This window comes from Hirundo rustica, chromosome 13 (assembly GCF_015227805.2).
Source record: "Hirundo rustica isolate bHirRus1 chromosome 13, bHirRus1.pri.v3, whole genome shotgun sequence".
NCBI classification, from domain to species: domain Eukaryota; kingdom Metazoa; phylum Chordata; class Aves; order Passeriformes; family Hirundinidae; genus Hirundo; species Hirundo rustica.
In genome coordinates, this window is record NC_053462.1 from 13,717,563 (window position 1) to 13,734,392 (window position 16,830).

Below are 16,830 nucleotides of genomic sequence, written 5' to 3' on the forward strand. Positions count from 1 at the left end.
CCAGAAAGGCACGAGAAACAAAGAATTGAGAAAGTGCAAATTCCAGAGGGTGCAGGTTTCAGAGGGCGCAGGTCTCACTGCATGCACAGCTCGAGGCTCGAGTCTTTCCCTGATTTTGCTGACATTTTTTTACAAGATCTCTTAGTGAAGAATTATAGGCAGTTATCTTTCCAAACAGAATACCAACAACAAAACAGATCTCTGGACAAAGGGCATCAACTTCACTGAAAGAACTGTCATGAACTCAAACTAGAACAACTCAAGATACCTGTTTGAAGGTGCTTTCTGCAGTGGAATGATACAGCAAAGCTACCAAATATTAGCAAGGATAATTCATCTTAAGTGTTGACTATATCTACCTGGGGAGGTTCCTGCCATTTCTATGTCTAAAAAAAATCAACAGTGTTGATAATGTTGTGCCCTTCAAAATTTCCAGCTTTAAAAAAAGAGATGGTTAACCTTCTCTTCTTCCAAAACAAAACAGAAAAAACACGCATCTCTTCTGCCTTCTTCTAAAATTTAAGAGTCCTTGTTTTAAAGAAACTGCCTAAACATGAGAAAAGCCCCACTAGACCTTCTTCTGCCCCTGCCTGGAAGATGCCTAGCAACCATAGTGCCAAACTCAGCCATCAGCCTGCAACATCAAATATCCCATCATTTATTTTTAAGAGCAGTCCTTGCATAGCAGCAGCTTTCCAACAATTGTTTGTAAGTGCATGGTCTCTGAAAAGAGATTTAGGAGCCAGCTAGCCATTCTTCACTGATACTAAATTCCCAAAGGCCTTATTTCCCAAACCTTCTATTCATACAAGCACAGGTGGAAACCTCTGAGCTGTGACTGCTGGATGCCCACTGCTCACATGGAACATCCCTGTGTCCTCAGGAAAGGTGACTGGGACAGGGCTGAGAAAACCCTGCCCTTGGAACACATCTGACCTAAGGGTCCTGTTTAAATATCTTCAGCACAGGTATTCAGGTACTTTTGAGTCATTCCATGGATACATCAATTCACTTGCAGAACAGGGAAAACAGGGTAAAGACTTGATCAGAATTAAACTTTCAAGAGAAAGACAAAGCATTTATTTCTCTCTTTGAATGAAGCACATCCTTTTAGCCACATACCATGAGGGTTTTTTGCATGGATGGTATCATGCATCAAAACTGAATTCAGAATTTAAAAACACTGCCCAAGGAATAGCCAATGCTATGCAAGCAATGCAAAACAGACTCCCCTGAACACTTCCTCCAGCCATTAGTCACAAATGCCAATTGCCTCCAGGCAATTTGACTAAAATGTGCACAGTTTTCCAAGCAAGCAGAAAAATCCTTGAGGGACCCACTGAAAGGCATTTAAATTGAAGAATTCTTCAGAAGACCCATGCATTAGTTTTGTTTAGACTGCCTTTTGAAGGAGTTGTTCTAGTGTTCCAGACCTGAAGAACACAATTAGGCAACAGGATTTTTTCTTCTGTAGTCTACTGTCTATTTAGACTAAAAGTCAAGATGAACAATAACGCTTTACTGTAAATTGAACCACCTTCACCAGCACAGTTCAGCTTCCATTTCAGTGCTTTTATTTATAGCAATTCCTGGCTTTGTAACAGGGCTCCACACTGGAAATTTGCTATTCCAAGGCTAAAAGCATTCTTCCAAGCACTCCAGCCAACAGCTCTTGTGACCTCCCTCTATAAAATGCTGAAGGATTAACATTGTGAATGGCCACAGCAGCCCTTGGAACATCTGACACATGAGATGGAGTGTGGGCTAGGAACTCAGTCTTGGAAATTGCTCCTCCTTCAGCATATATGACAATACATAGTAAAAATAAAAGAAATCCCTCCATATGTTTATTAATCCGGATTTAGTTTTTAAAGTTCTTGAGCACAGCACGTTGCTTTCTTCCCATTCAAACACATTTGAAGGGATCAGAGGGTCTTTTTTTTTTTTTTTTTTCTTTTAACACCTACCATGAAGTTACGCAAGTGTAATAAAGAACTGAATTTGTCCTAGAATTCACTTCTATGTAATTCTTCCATAACTCTTAAATGTCTTGCTGGAAAAACATGAACATCAAACCCAGGTGATACAAGGGGTTTATACACTAAGACCTCCTTGTAAGAGGCACTAAACTGCTTCACATGTCCTCCGGTCACAATTCAAACAACACTGTTCCTCCTTCAAAGGGGAAGAATGAGCCAGAGTAACAGAATGTTTTGGATTAGAAGGGACCTTAAAACTCATCCAGCTCCAGCCCTCTGCTGTGAGCAGGGACACCTTCCACTAGAGCAGGTTACTCCAAGCCTCATCCAACTTAGCCTTGAACACTTCCAGGGATGGGGCAGCCACAGCTCTTCTGGGTGATTTACTGAAGTTTCTGTAGTCAGGAAGGTGTCAGGATTGGGAAAAAAATCCATGAGCTAAATTTTCCAAGTGATAAGTCCTTCTGGATGCTCACATCAACCCCTCAAATCCTGTGATTTTCAAAAACCACCTTCCTATAAAAATGTGGCCCTCCTGAGATGTCACAAATTAATGACTGAGAAAATTAAGCTCAGAGGAATGTTAGTAATGTTTACATTCAGTGTCCCAAACTCACAGACATCTGCCTCAAAGCAGAAGACCAACCCTGCTATTTTGTCCACAGCCCCTCTGGAGAGGTTACTACACCTTCTCTTTTCCTTCTTTCTCCAGGGAGGCTAGGCTGGCATTTTTAACACCAGGCTACAGGACATTTTAACAGCCTCAGCCTTCCTCAGCCACCAATAACTCATTTTTGGGGAGCCAGCCAAGTTTTCTGGTGTTTGGTCAGAGGCTGGATGCAATGCCAAAAAACTGATTGCTTCAAAAAACAACAGTGAAGACCTTCAGGCCAAGGAGGGAAGAGGCAGAGCCATCGCACGGGGCAGGATCTGTTCTCTTCACAGGACGCACCTGCCCCGTTTTGGTTACTGCTGCTGGCAGACACACCCATTAGGCCATGTTCTGATTAATCCTGGAATTATCATGGTGAAGAATTTAAAAACATCTCCTGAAAAGCACAATCCCTGTGAGCTTCCTCCAGCAAGCCTCCTCCATGAATGAAACACCTTTCTTAAAGCACCTTGTTGCGCTTTGCAAGGCAGAATCACGTTAATAAGAGGCAAGATCAGACACCATCACTACGTGACAAGGCAAGAGCTAAAATGTCAGTAGGGTTTCTGGCTGGCAATTAAAAAAATGAAAAGATGTGTAATACACCCTAAGCACATGCAGCTGCAGCCTTCTGAATGACTTTTTCAGCTGAAAGAATCAATTCAGCCAAGTTGCAAAACTAAGTGCTTGTTATCGCTTCAATTAAGCTAAACTGGAAAATTTTATAGAATCATCTTTTATTATTTTCTTCAGGAGTGAGATTCAATAAATTACACCCAACTGCTCCAAAATATTTAACTCAAAATGAATAGCAACAAACTTCCTCAAGGAGATCAAGACATGGATTCTAAGTTTCCATGTATCAGCTTTAAAACCACTCAGATGCAGGGAAGTAAGATCTCAAGTGGAATTTGCCTGACATCAAAGGAAGTAACTCTTAAAGGATGCAAAATTAGATCCTTTTTTTTTTTTTTAGTTAACAAACTCAATAAATCATAGTTTTCATACCAGCAGTCAAATTTAAAAGAAAAAAGCAACCCACATAAAGGAAACCCAAGAGAAAGAAAACAGTAGGGATACACTGGGAAGAACGAAACTAAACTGAATGAGTTCTGCCTTTGCACCCAGTTCCATGCAGCAGTGAAACATGTACTTCTTGTAATAAAGGAAGCATGAGCGGGCAGCAGCACATTTTGCCTAGGGAAGGCAGCAAGATCTACTCAACTGTACAGATGGCAGAGTGGGTAAGGGAAAAATGGATTACTCACTGTCGAGCACTGGTTTGCTAATTGACATTAGAGACATGGATTTGGTCAGTGAAGATGAAACAGCAGAAGAACAGAAGTTAAATCCTTGTGGCTGCGATGTCTGATGCACCTGCAGAACAGAGCAGAACCACACTGAGTATGCCAAGAATGACAGAGTCATCCCAGCTTCAGATCCCTGTTCAGTGCTCATGTCTTCTGCAACTCTCACTTTGAAACAGTGAAACAGTGCACAGGTGAAATGCAACATTCTGTTTTGTCTTTTAAGTGTCAGACAACTAATTATGCAACAGAGAGACCATGTGTGCTTGATCTTCTTGAAAGACATTATAAAAGAGATATTGTTAAAACTCTCTGAGGGCCATGGAAATTGCTGTTGTGACTCCAACTCCTCAGCAGAGACTAGACTGTGGTTCAACTTGGTAAAAAAATCTGACACTTAGCAGAGTGTTCCCCAAAAATGTCATTCCTCTAAGCAAGAGAAGACATTAGAGCTGTGTTGCCACAAAGAACAAAGTAGAAAATTTAAAACATTTGGAGACTTCTCCATGTTAAAGATGGAAGATTTTTAATATTATGTACATGTACATATAAGGTGGAAGCCTTTTTGAGACTGTCACTTGGGAAAATTACTTCCAAAATTTGACGTAGCATTTCCCAGACATCCAACAGTAGTTGGACAGCTTTACCTGGTGGTTGTAGTCTCTGATTTCTCCTTGCTCAAGCTCCTCAGTGAGCAGGACCAGGGACTGATTGCTAGCAAGTGGACTCCTCCTGAGGTCTTTGGAGCTCAGAGAAGAAGCTTCCAGGTTTGTAGAGGGCTTCTTGTTCTCCCCAGAGTCTCCAGCAAGGCCTTCTAGGCTGTAACTAAAGAGAAAGCACAGAGGTCAGATGATGCCAAACTCTTAAGGACCCATGTCTTTACAGAGCACCTGCAAACATAAAACACACAGCAGGCACACAAGTGTGCAGGCAAATGCAGCTGTTACTCCTCAGCATGTTCTTTTTTCCTCAGAGCAAAAAGCAACATCTTTGTGCTTCAAATGAGACATAAAGGTTTGTCTATTGCTTGAACAACCACTGAAAGTCTCGGTCAATCGCCTTTCCTATGGTTTATTTTTCACTCTGAGTGGTGCACAGGAAAATCCAGAAACACCCCTTCTAAAGATTTTAGCATTTCCACATATTCTCTTTGCTAGCTTTTTATGAGGCTCTCCCTTGGAATAAAGCCACCCAAACCAAACTACCCTGCACAGCAGAGTGCTGCCTGTCCTAGACCAACACCCCACCCACCAGCCACATCAGCTTCTTTAACACTCAGCACTGCAGCCACATCCTCTGAATCTATTTTAAATCTTGACACTGCACAGTTTTGGCACTGATAATGTCATTTATGTTGCCAAAGCTGGTTTCTTTCTCATCCATGTTGTGGTTCTGTTTTTAAATTCAATAAATGTTGTCTCCATCACCCAATCAATTTTATTTTATCATCTACTGAAGGAGCTGGGTCTTGCCCAGTAGAGCTGGGCAATAACTCAAAGCTAAAGAAAATACTAAACTTTTGCTTGCAGAACTTTTAGAAATAAAACATTTGGCCAAACTCTGTAGAGACAGGTGCTGATAGACAAGCAATCTCTACAGAAAAATACCAACACACACTCCTCTCAGCTACACAAAACACATAGGACTATTTAATCTGATAAATCATGCCCTAATATTCTGCCTCTGACCCTCCTGCTCCTCATGCCCAAGCACCAACAAACCCACTGAAATGTGGTTTCACTGGGTGAGGCTTTACCAGCACAGATCCATGGCTAATGTTTGATTTGATACTCATTAAGTCCCAGCCCTTCCCTGGATTTATATCCCAACCCGAGGCTAATTGAGACATCTCAGTGCTGGACAAGCTGACATGCAAACACACGAAAAAGAAAAGGTACTACAGGCTGTACAGATGATTTAAAAAAACAGAGGAGCTTTAAATTCAGGTAGACTTGCATTAGCAGTGATTAATGTTCTGAAGTCCCTTAGAAGCATTAAAAGACTCATAAATTTGCGCACTGAAAGCAAAAACTACAATAAACCATGAATAAGAAGATTTAGTAGATTTAAAAGACCTTTTTTTCATGGTAATTAATGAGGAAAAAAAAGACTGGTTGAAGCATTTATAATTTAATCTCCTTTAGGAAGATTGTGAGTCATCAATGTGTATCAATAGCAAGCATTTAAAAGTTTATTCTAAAACACCTGTAGGTAGGAATCAGTCCCATTTCTACTGATTATTTAGGACAGAAGAATATATATATTTTTTTTTACATTCCAAGCTGGCAAAAACAATGCTACACAATAAGAAAATAAATCATGCACTTGTGACAAAACTAGCGAAAACCTGCAAATATTAGCCCATAAAATAGACATCAGTGATATTGGTCTGTAATTTGCTGATTGGCATACATACATCAAACAAAATTAAACTGTACCAGGAAGGGCAGGTTTACTTCTCAGTATCTACTCTTCAGAAGAACAGTTTTAATAGCTCTACCCACAACCAGCAAAAACTGCCAGGGAAAAGCTATGAAGCCATAAAATCTGGGGGAACTGGCTTCCAAACAATATTGGGTAAAGATGTGACCTGCAAACATCAATCTCATCTACATAAGATGCAAACTTTAAGAGATTTTCATCTGTGATGATCAGATTTTTTTTTTTTTCAGAGAAGGTTTTACACGCTTAGTCTCTCTGAAGAAAAGCCTTGGTCTTTCAATTTACAGAGAGCAAGTCTGTGTGAACTTAAATCCTTTATGCGACTGATCCGGTACAGAGCAGCACTGAATCATATTTAATCTTGGTTTGATTCTCTGGCCGTCACAGTTATCATTCTGATCACTACCGCGGAAAAAAACACGGCTTGAAGCCACCACGGAACAGAGCAGCTCAACCCAACAGCGCAGCCTCTTTAATGCCAGAGGCCAGTGGAAAGCAGCCACCACCTCCACCTGCAGCCCCGTTCTGAGGATCCACTCCCAAGGGTAATTGCTGAAAAAGCAGACCAAGCAAACGAACACGTGCACGCTTCAGCCAGAGCAGCAGTGGAGGAGGCGATGCACGAGAAGCTGACGACAGGGTGCTTGCAGTGCTCCTGTGCTGCTGCACATTTATTCATACCATACCTTCTACAGGTAAAGTCAGGACCCATGGCAATGTACTGTACGCCTGAGGGACACCAGCTCAAACTAGGAACAGCAAAAGAGGCAAAGAAAGGAAAAGGGTGGTGATTATCGGATCGTCATGGAACATGGGGAACGTTAAAAGACTCTCACTCTCACATGTCGTAAGAAAAAAAACAAAATCCACAACAAACTCAGAAATAATGCAGTAGCGCAAGTCCGGTTGCACAAACACGCCACAGTGCCCCAAAGGCCTGAGGTTACCACTGAATAAGGAGCAGGACAGCCCATGCTTCCCCCAAACCGACCCCATCAGCGAGTATACAATGTCCTGGAAAAAGTTCTCCTTGTGGGGAGAGAGGTTTTTGGGAAAAACAAGGCTAAAACATACCAAAGCCAATTTGTAAATAATCACACACAGCCATTGTGTTAGTAATGATTAGTATTTTCCTGGTAACTCTCATCCTCAAATCAGAAAAAGAATCCCTTACGGATATTTCATAGTGTAAGCGCCCTCCATAGAAATATGAATAACCTCAGGCTACGCTTGGAAAAAATAAGGAGAAAGTCACATTCTTAAAAGCTGCACAGCCAGTCAGTGAAAGAGGCTGGAAGAAAAAAACAGACTAATCTTACTATTAACTTGGGATTAAATCAAGAGTGCTTCTCACTAAAAAGCCTTTCAGCTCCTATTCCCCAGAAGAGTCCCCAAATTGCATCATGAAAGACATAAGAAATGCAAATACAGAATGCAAATATTTTGGTTGTTATTTTAGACTGCTTTTGCTCTTTTTTCTTTGTTAGCTCATGGCCCAATTGCAGGTTTCGCAGAAACAGAGAAATCCATCTTCTTGTCAGTTATGCCATTTATATGATCCCTAAATCCTGAAAAAGCTGTTCAGGAAGCATACACTGTCTGACGGGAATTTTGCATAAACACCAAGCCCTGCTCCCAGGTCCTGGTCTGAGATCCACACAAGGAGGGGCCATGGCCAGAGCACACTCTGCTCCATGACAGGAGCCTATGAAAAAGGGCAGATCAAATTTAATTGTCCTTCCTGGACAAGGAATTGTGAGTGCCAGAAGCCTCTGAGGGCACAGACAAAGATTTAAACCCACTGAATGCATCATGTCATGCCACATCCTCACATTGTTTCCACACACAGTGCAACACTGGAAACATTCTGGAAGGATTTGACAATTGGAAACATTCTGGAAGAGTGTTCAATAATTGCTGCCTGTTTTATAAAGGATCTTCACTGGGTGAGGATAGACCCAAAGTTTTGCACCCAAAAGCCCCCAGGTGTGCTTCACCAGTAGCTCTCAGCACAGCACTATGAACATTCTTCATGAAAACACTCCTTCCCGTAATGCGCCAGTATTTCCAAGCACTTCATCGTCCTCACCCATTTCAACCACAATGGCAGATGTTTAAGTGTCAGTGGGGGATGGCAGGGACTAAATACTTGTGTGACATCATAGAGGAACCAAGTCTGAGCCACAGGAAATCCATCTCCATCACACACAGTCTGCACTCTCAGGCCTGGGTTCAGCCTCCCAGTGGGTCACTCAGACCTGCTCAGGGGCAGCTGAGAAAGCATCCCAAGGAAGGTGTCACACATGATCCCCCAGGACATCTGCTTGTGGCCACAAGAGCACTGAGCGTGGTGGAACCTCTGAGATATGCTTATGGCACCTTGCTTTCCAAAGTCACTCATTTTTGTGTGGTCCCTTCCCAATCCAAGGAAAGAAGATTCTCCTCGTTAAAGAAATCATGTAATATTTACAAGAGACTTTAAAAGATGCCTCTGTTCCTGATCACTGCAACATTATGGTGATGATCCCAAATGCTAAAACTGCAGGGGAGGGAAGTAGAAAAGTAGAGGGAGGGAAGAAGAGGAGCCCTACAAATGGAGAAGGAAGCCTGGAAGTGTTAAGATCTCAGAGAAGGAAGGAAGGGGATCTGTTGGCAAAGGCTGTGGAAAGCACTCCTGCAGAATCACAGTCCTGCAGGAGAGCCACCCTGCAGCCTGTTGGCAACACCATAAAATCCTAAAAGGATCAATGCAGAGCATGAAGAACTCCTTTACAGAAGACAATCTGGGGAGGAGAATGAGCTTTTATCTACATCAGCCCTGTTGGAGAGCATAAAATGTTGGAATCTGTATCAGGCTCCTGCTCCATAAGTGGGGTTAGAGAGGATGATTCCAAAATGGTTTAGAGACCAGAAAAAGTGAGAAAGTGTTTATGAAAGGATTATCACACATTTCAGATATGACTTGATATTATAGACATTTTCTTTATTCTACAAGTAAGCCCAGTGTTTCAGGGTATTTTGACTCCAAATACTAACAAAGCTCCTATATAGGAGCCTTAAGAGACTCCTGATAAAAAAAAAGTTCATTTGCATGAGCTGAGAAGACAAGAGCTGCACTGCTTCCTGCAGTGATGCAAATGAAGTGGCTTCTTAGAAGTAAAAAAACATGTTTTTTCTTGACCTTTTTTAAAAAATTCTTTTTTAAGAGTGTTCTTTTGAACTGCAGAGTGCTGCTAGGGTTCATTGATGCTGGTGCATGGTGAGGCACGATGATTTTTTTAGTCATAACATCATGGTAACATTTTCACATTCTTCTGTACTTCCAGAACCACTGAAGGGCAGAAGTTCAACTTCTCTTTTATTTAGCCTAAGATGTCTAAGTGTGGACAGTCCACATCTGCTGTGTCAAAAATGAAGTATCCTCTTGTATATACTAATAGCCAATGCAAAGGTTACATGAGTGGAACTGCCTATCTGTGGGATGGATGAGTTTGTTATAGAGATGAAAAACACACAGAAGTAAAGAGAAAAACACACCTTATTTTTTATTTCTTAGGAAGATGGTTATAAAAACCATCAAAAGAGCAAAACTGAAGCCGTTTAATTCAACCAGCTGCAGATCTGCAGTGCTCTCCAACTCTGAGATTGTGTCTGATCCATCCTCTCCAAGTCCTGCCAGGAGTCTCTGATGTGCTTTAAATCCAAATCACACACATGCTCCCAGGTAAACCACTGTTTTAACCAACTCCAACTCTTACACACGGCAAAGGCCAACAAAATAATATCTGAGATTTCTCTTCATTATTAACATAATCTCCTGGAGAAAACAGCTTGAGCATGAGCTCTGTGGGGCACAAAACCTGCCCTGGGTCAGACTGGAGAGAGAAAGCAGCCAGGTGGGAGCAGCACAGCTCTAAGGACAACACCTCCAGAGGTACCACAGGTTTAACATGAGAGGGTGGAGTTAGTAGACATTCAAACACAAAACAGTTAGTCACATTAGTTGGCTTTGTACCTTCTCCTATGAATGGGAGGCTTCTTTATACCATCCCCCAGAATTCGCATTGAACTGAAAATGAATTATGGAGAACGGTCAGCAGCTTGAATGAAAAAAAAATAAAAGAAGAACAAATGGCAGCTAAAGGATTCATATCCCCAACACACAGACAGAGGGAATGGGCATACAGGGACAACACAAAATGAAATATGAAAGGAAGTAATGACTCTCTGTGTTTCTCCTCTCTTCTGCAAATAAAACTGGGGTTTCGTTGGTTTTATTTTGTACACAAAGACGGCTGCACAGGTATTGACCATGTTGTAACTTTGCTACTGCCAAAGCCAGGTCAGTTTAAAGTTTAGACAAGGCCAAACTCCTTGACAGAAGCTGTTAGCAACAGTGATTAACACCAGCTCCAGTTCTGCAGTGCTGAATCCATCAGTGAAACACGAGGGTGGTGTTTCTTTGCCCAGCCTGGACGTTTAACATGCATTGCAGCATTGCTGAAAGACAGGCATTTCAAATCCACTATGAATGTCAGGAATTAACTGAAGGATGAACATCCTTTTGTGCAGTTTTGCTGGCTTTCTTTGTATTTTTAATAGCAAAATGTACATAGGAGAATTATCTGTGAAGTGCATTTGAGGAAAGACAGGAAGCAAAGGGGAACTGAGCATCTTTTCACATTTCATTTAAGATTGTTATTTTTTTTTCCCTGATCTTTTCTGTGAACAAACTTTTACGCTCATCCCCCACACATACAGAAAACACGTAATAGTGGAAAAGACCAAATTTTACAAAAGGTGGATTTTTTTTTTTTTTTTCTGTAGGCTTTTTGGGTCTTGTATAAGCACCTCTAAGCTTGATTTGGCTTTGTCATGAAGGTTAGGACTATTTTTGGTGTGGGTGAGGGCTGCAAGTCATTTGCTGGGGCAGGAAGCACCTCTCAGAGCTCAGCTGATGGTGCTCGCTGTGACCCCATTCCTCTTCCTGGCTGCACAGCCCAGTTCCGATCCTTGGGCTGGTTTTGGTGGCAATTAACCTTTATTTGGTTATTTTTCTCCTCATTTAGTGAGTGCAAGCTGCTCACCTACAGAGCAGAGAAGTGCCATGGGTGCCCAGAGGAGGGGAGGAAGCACAAAGGGTGGTGGGAGCAGCACAGACCCAGCCCATCAGCTGGACAAACCTCAGCCAAGGCTTGTGCTCAGTGTCACTCCACTTCGAAGGTTTGCAAAAGTCAAGTTGCAACAGGGACTTTTCCCCTTCAACTGGAAAAGCATCTACTGCATGTGAAATAAATGAATAAGCAAACACTCCGAATTTAACTGATTTGAGTGAAAGTCACTTTTTTGCACTTCACTTCCTCAGTATTTGTTGTTTCTCACTAAGCAACCAGAGTCTCAACATCACAACAGCCACATATGAAAAGAACAAAGAAAACAACAAAATGACACAGCAAATAATCCAAATTCCTTTCTAAAAGAAGCATAAAAAAACATGAATCTAATCAGCACCACAGACCCACCCTACAAGACAGTTTTCCTTATGTAGCTGTAGCTGTATGTGAGAACATAAGAGAATTACTGTTCCTTTAACTCAGATTTTCTTGCATTTACAATGAATGTATTTTCCCATTTCAGGAACAGCCTCCGAAGTGTGATGAAGGAGAATTTAACCCCATCTGTTCAGTGTTAGCAGTGATTGCCAGCTATGCAGTTTATGACCCTCAGAAATCCTTATGCATCAGGCCCTACACTTAAAAATAAATCTCCCCAAATTAGTTTATGAGCTTATGGACTCATTCTGTCATAAACCTGACAGGTATGCTGACTCTTTTGTCACTTTTAAAAATTAATGGGCATTTCTTAACTTATTTAAATATTACCTGGGGACCAGGAATGAAGCCCAAAAAAGGTGACAGTGTTAAACAACAACACAAACAACAACAACAATAAAAATCTTTCACTGTATGTTACTTAGAGCATCCTGAATGGTTTTCAACGTTGACTTTAAAACCTGAAGGGTGTACAATATTCCTTCAGTGATACCCACAGCTGCTGTGTGTACAGGATGCATACATTCCTGACGGGAGGCTGCTGCCTCTCCCTGGATTATCCAGAGGGGTCACTAACCATTTTCAGGAACCCGTTGTGAGTGGCCAGTTTTAATTTAATGCTGTGCAGTCCCACATGCAGTGGCTCTGTTTCTGTTAACAGCAGAATGTTTGCCACGAGGACACAGCAGGCAGCCAGAGATTGGCACTGCCCTGCACACCTGGCCCTGCAGCCTCTGTGAGCTGTAGGGAGGATATGGCACCCTGACCCTGCTAAAGCAACTGGCCATTCCTGCTCTGAGAGCATAAAGCACATTAAAAACGCTGGCCAAACCTCCACAGGGCTCAGAATACACAGGGCTTGGCCCCAGGCATCCTGCAAGCCCAAATGCAGTGCAGGGCATGGCAGGGAAGCTCACACCAATTACTACCTTTTGGTGTGCATCTTCCTTTATTCCATTTTCTTCCCCACTGAAATGGGGAACTGAGCAACTTTTCTTCCCACAGTCACTTGGCACCAGCATGGACACACTCACATGGCTCGTACCCCTCTCCTTTTTGTACCTTCTGAAAGAACAGATGGGAAAAGTTCCCTCTTGAATCTTCCTGAACAACACCGGGGACATCGCTGATGAGTTAGGTGGAACTTACTGTCCATGAGAGACTGAGGTGGAACCAATGCTGTGAAACAGGGAGGACCCATCTCACCATTACAAAGAGCTTCCACAGATTTTTTTTTTAAACCTCAGTGCCTGTGTTATCTCTTAATACAATCAGAGAAAAAATGGTCATGTTTATTCTGTGGTCAGTGAGATTTAACACTCCAATAATTCCTTTGTACAGAAAGGGTGGTGACAGTTCTAATGGAAGACCTGTCCCGAGGTAATTCCATTTACTCTGGAAAGCTCAAGCACACTATAGGTATTAAGTACTTTAATCCTGAAAGTTAATTTAAGAAAAAACCAAGCAAACATACATTAGGAGATTGTCTTAACCTCTTCAAACGAAAAAGAAATAATCAAAAGAGACGCGCTCGCTTCTGATAAACTCTTCAGTTTTATCATGCCAGGTTTAAAGCTCAGATAAATACGCACGAGTGGGTGCAGAGTAAATCAAAGCAGCTCTTCACTCACCTCCTCTGATTGATTTCTGCCTCGTTGGTGGCGTTCTTCCCCGGCCCCCAGCTGTGCCGGCGGAACGGAGACAGCGGCCGCATGGAGCTGCGCAGGACGGAGGAAGGAGCGGGCACGTCCGTGATGCTGTCCAGCTCCTCTTCCTTCTCTCCTCCCTCTGAGGACACCATGTTGGTGCAGCTGCCACCCAGGCTGTGCCTGTCCTTGGGCTGGCCGAAGCTCCCCGCGGGTGGGAAGGGGAGGGACGTGTCGCTGCCCAGGGACGAGTTCCTCTCCAGGGACATGGTGTCATCTGCAGAGGAGCTGGAGCTGGTGACATCGCCCGCAGACTGCTCCTCTTCAGGCTGCTGGGGGTAAGGAAAAATAAAAATAAGTTCAAGTGGAATCACAGACTGGTTTGGGTTGGAAGGGACCTCTAGAGATAAGCCAGTCCAACACCCTTGCTTGTGGGCAGGGACATTGCTCACTAGATCAGGTTGTCCAAAGACCCATCCAGCCCGGCCCTGAACACTTCCAATGAAGTGAATACATTTAACAATCTAAATAAATGCAAATCTTTTACATTTCACATGAGCTAGGAGATTTCTTAGTTGATGGCAAAAAGTAAATTAACCACCACAGAACTGAGACTTTTTGTCTGGTTTCAAAAGAGGCTGAAATGCTCTGCGGGGTGATCTCTTCCACCTCACAAGTCCCTGGCTGCCATTACCCAGGCTCCCAGCTCAGATCCTCTTCCTGCCTTCCTCTCCCCAATTCTCTATTTCATCCTGCAGAGCAAATCCTGTTCCTCTCACCATTTCTGGCTAAAGCTGTTATCAATCAAGGTGCCATAAAACTGCCAAAGGTTTACTGAGAGCAAGCAATGGGGAAGGGGGTTATCACAGCTCCTGATGACAAACTCCAGCCTCTCCTGGGATGGGACTGGGATGGCCTTGTAGAGCTCAAGGGCAATGCACTGGTCCACTGCATCATGCAACACAAAAGGGAGAATTACTCAGCAGCAGAAAACAGACAGAAAAAAATAAAAGCTTAATTCCCCGTCCCCATCTACTTTCCATTAAGCAGAAAGTTAATACCAGGTTTTGCAGCATCTTTCAAATCCAACTGTCATCGAAAAATATGGTTCTACAGGATCAGCCACCCTGCATTAGAGACTTTGAGTCATACTGTAATTTTTGGGTTTAGTTTGCTCCAAAAGCAGTTGTAGATGCCAAACTGGTTCCCTCTGGCCAAAGGCCACATGCTGACCACACAGCCCCAGCAGAGCCCGCGCGTATTCCGTGTTCCCTGCGGCCACCATAAAAACACGAGAATCTCTCTGACATCACCTCCAGTCTGAAATGGTGTTTGCCCGGAGGGACTGACATGGGAAGTTTCAATTTATCCTCCTGCAGAGCCCTGTGCTGTATCACTTAAAATAACAGGCAGAGTGCTCTGTCAGGCCATGCACAACAGAGCATTCAGCAGAAGGTGGTTAATTGTCCTCACACAGAGGGCTCGGGGGGCTGGGCAGGAGCTGAGTGCTCCAGGGGCTGCAGGCTGTCAGCAAGCATTTGGCAAAAGACAACTGGATAGAAAATCCTGCTCTTGGAAAGGAAAGATGGGCATCAGACCGCATGGAGGGAAGGGTGAGCGGGAGCGGTGTTAAAACAGTCCAGAGACTTTTGTTTTTCTGTGCTTTATTTGATGGACACACGCTAGAAGCTATAGGTTTTTCATTTAACTGAACACAAAGAAACTGAGATATTAAAAAAATATAATAGAATATTTCACTATTCAGAGAGAAGCCCTGTTTCAAGCTTAGCTATTTTTTGTTTTCAGTTCAGTTTAACAGGTACACAGTAATGTTCCTGAGATGGTTTAACTAAATGCTGTCACACTGCTTCCCTTCTCACATCCATCAGGGGGAAACAGATGGAAAAAAAAGAAATAAAAGAAAAAAAAAAGAAAGAAAGAAAAAAAGAGACAGCATCCACAGCACAACACCGCAGTACAAGAACCTTCTTTTAAACACAAAGCATTAAAAACCACACTAAAAATACCTCCCTCCAATAACATTCACTTCATGCTCAAGTATGTCAAATGTTAACAGTGAATTTCAGAAAACTATGCTCTGTAAATCAGTAAACTATGGGATTTGATACATTTGAATAGGAAGTTGAGGTTTAAAGAAAAGAGAACTGAAATGGAAGCCCTGTGAAGTTTTTGATGACGTTCAGCAGTATTCAAGATAATCTGGTATTTGTGTGACTCATGATGAGAGCTTACCGAATTGCTTAAATGCAGACAAATCGGTGTGTTGTGCAGTCAGTATGTGCACAAGACTCCTACAGTGGAGGAAACAGTCTGCCACTTTTCTAAGACAGAAAAGTACTGCCAGACATCAAATCAGACTTGGTGAGGCTTTGGAGCAACCTGGTCTCATAGCCCGTGGCAGCGGGCTGGAACAGGATGAGCTTTAATGTTCCTTCCAACCCAAATCATTCTGTGATTCTGGGATTGGGGCAGCAGAGCAGGAGAGGAGAGGACTGACTTCACCCCACCAGCTGTGTGAAGTATGGGATAGTTTGGAAACTTTCAATCTGGATGCAAATCTAGAAACAATAGTGCAGAGCACCAAATTAAATAGGGAGGGAATTAGAGTAAAAAGAGGAATTTTTATTTCCCAGATGAGAATACTGCTGCAGTTTAAAATGCACAACAAAACCCACCTCCCTAACAAGGAAGATTTAGGGCTTTTGTTGCAAAATGCAGTTCAAGGAGATGTTTGAAAAAAGGGAAATACATTTGGTCCATTTTAACTTTTACCTTGAGCATTCGACTGACGACAGAACACAATAAACAATTCCCTTGAACTTGTGGCCCATGCTTATTCCTCTAAAAATATTCTGCAGTCATTTCAATGATTTTTTTCTTTTGAAACAAAGGAAAAACAGTTAATATGAAAGATGACTCTGTCTGAAAAATGCCAAGTGTGGCTGACACATCTAAAACATCTATATTGTAGTCACCACTGCAAAAAATTAGCTATCTGGCCAGTAAGTATGCATTGCTCTTTAATCCTGTTTGAAGAACAGAATGTGTTCTCTTCTTACAGGAAAAAGGAAATATTAAAGCAATACTAATTTTCTTTAAGTTAGGCTTGTTGGATTGCACCTCAATGAATTCAGGATTTAACTGTGACCATAAACCTCATGGCCAAAAAGAGCCTTTACAGACATTTGCTAAGAGGCATTTTCTTTGCCCTCAATAATTGCTGAGAAGCTT

At 42.4% G+C, this 16,830-nt stretch overlaps 1 protein-coding gene across 3 annotated transcripts in view; it reads right to left on the minus strand.

Moving 5' to 3' along the window:
* AKAP13 (A-kinase anchoring protein 13) overlaps positions 1-16,830 on the minus strand; it is a 95,991-nt gene that overhangs the window by 37,767 nt on the left and 41,394 nt on the right. For 2 of the 3 annotated variants that reach the window (XM_040077489.2, XM_040077488.2), the window contains 5 exons: positions 13,564-13,910; positions 10,396-10,449; positions 7,067-7,129; positions 4,586-4,763; positions 3,900-4,008 (listed from right to left, as the gene is read on the minus strand). In XM_040077489.2, coding sequence (XP_039933423.1) covers positions 3,900-4,008; positions 4,586-4,763; positions 7,067-7,129; positions 10,396-10,449; positions 13,564-13,910 — 751 coding nt within the window. The remainder of the gene's footprint in view (positions 1-3,899; positions 4,009-4,585; positions 4,764-7,066; positions 7,130-10,395; positions 10,450-13,563; positions 13,911-16,830) is intronic. The other variant, XM_040077490.2, reaches the window with a different exon arrangement.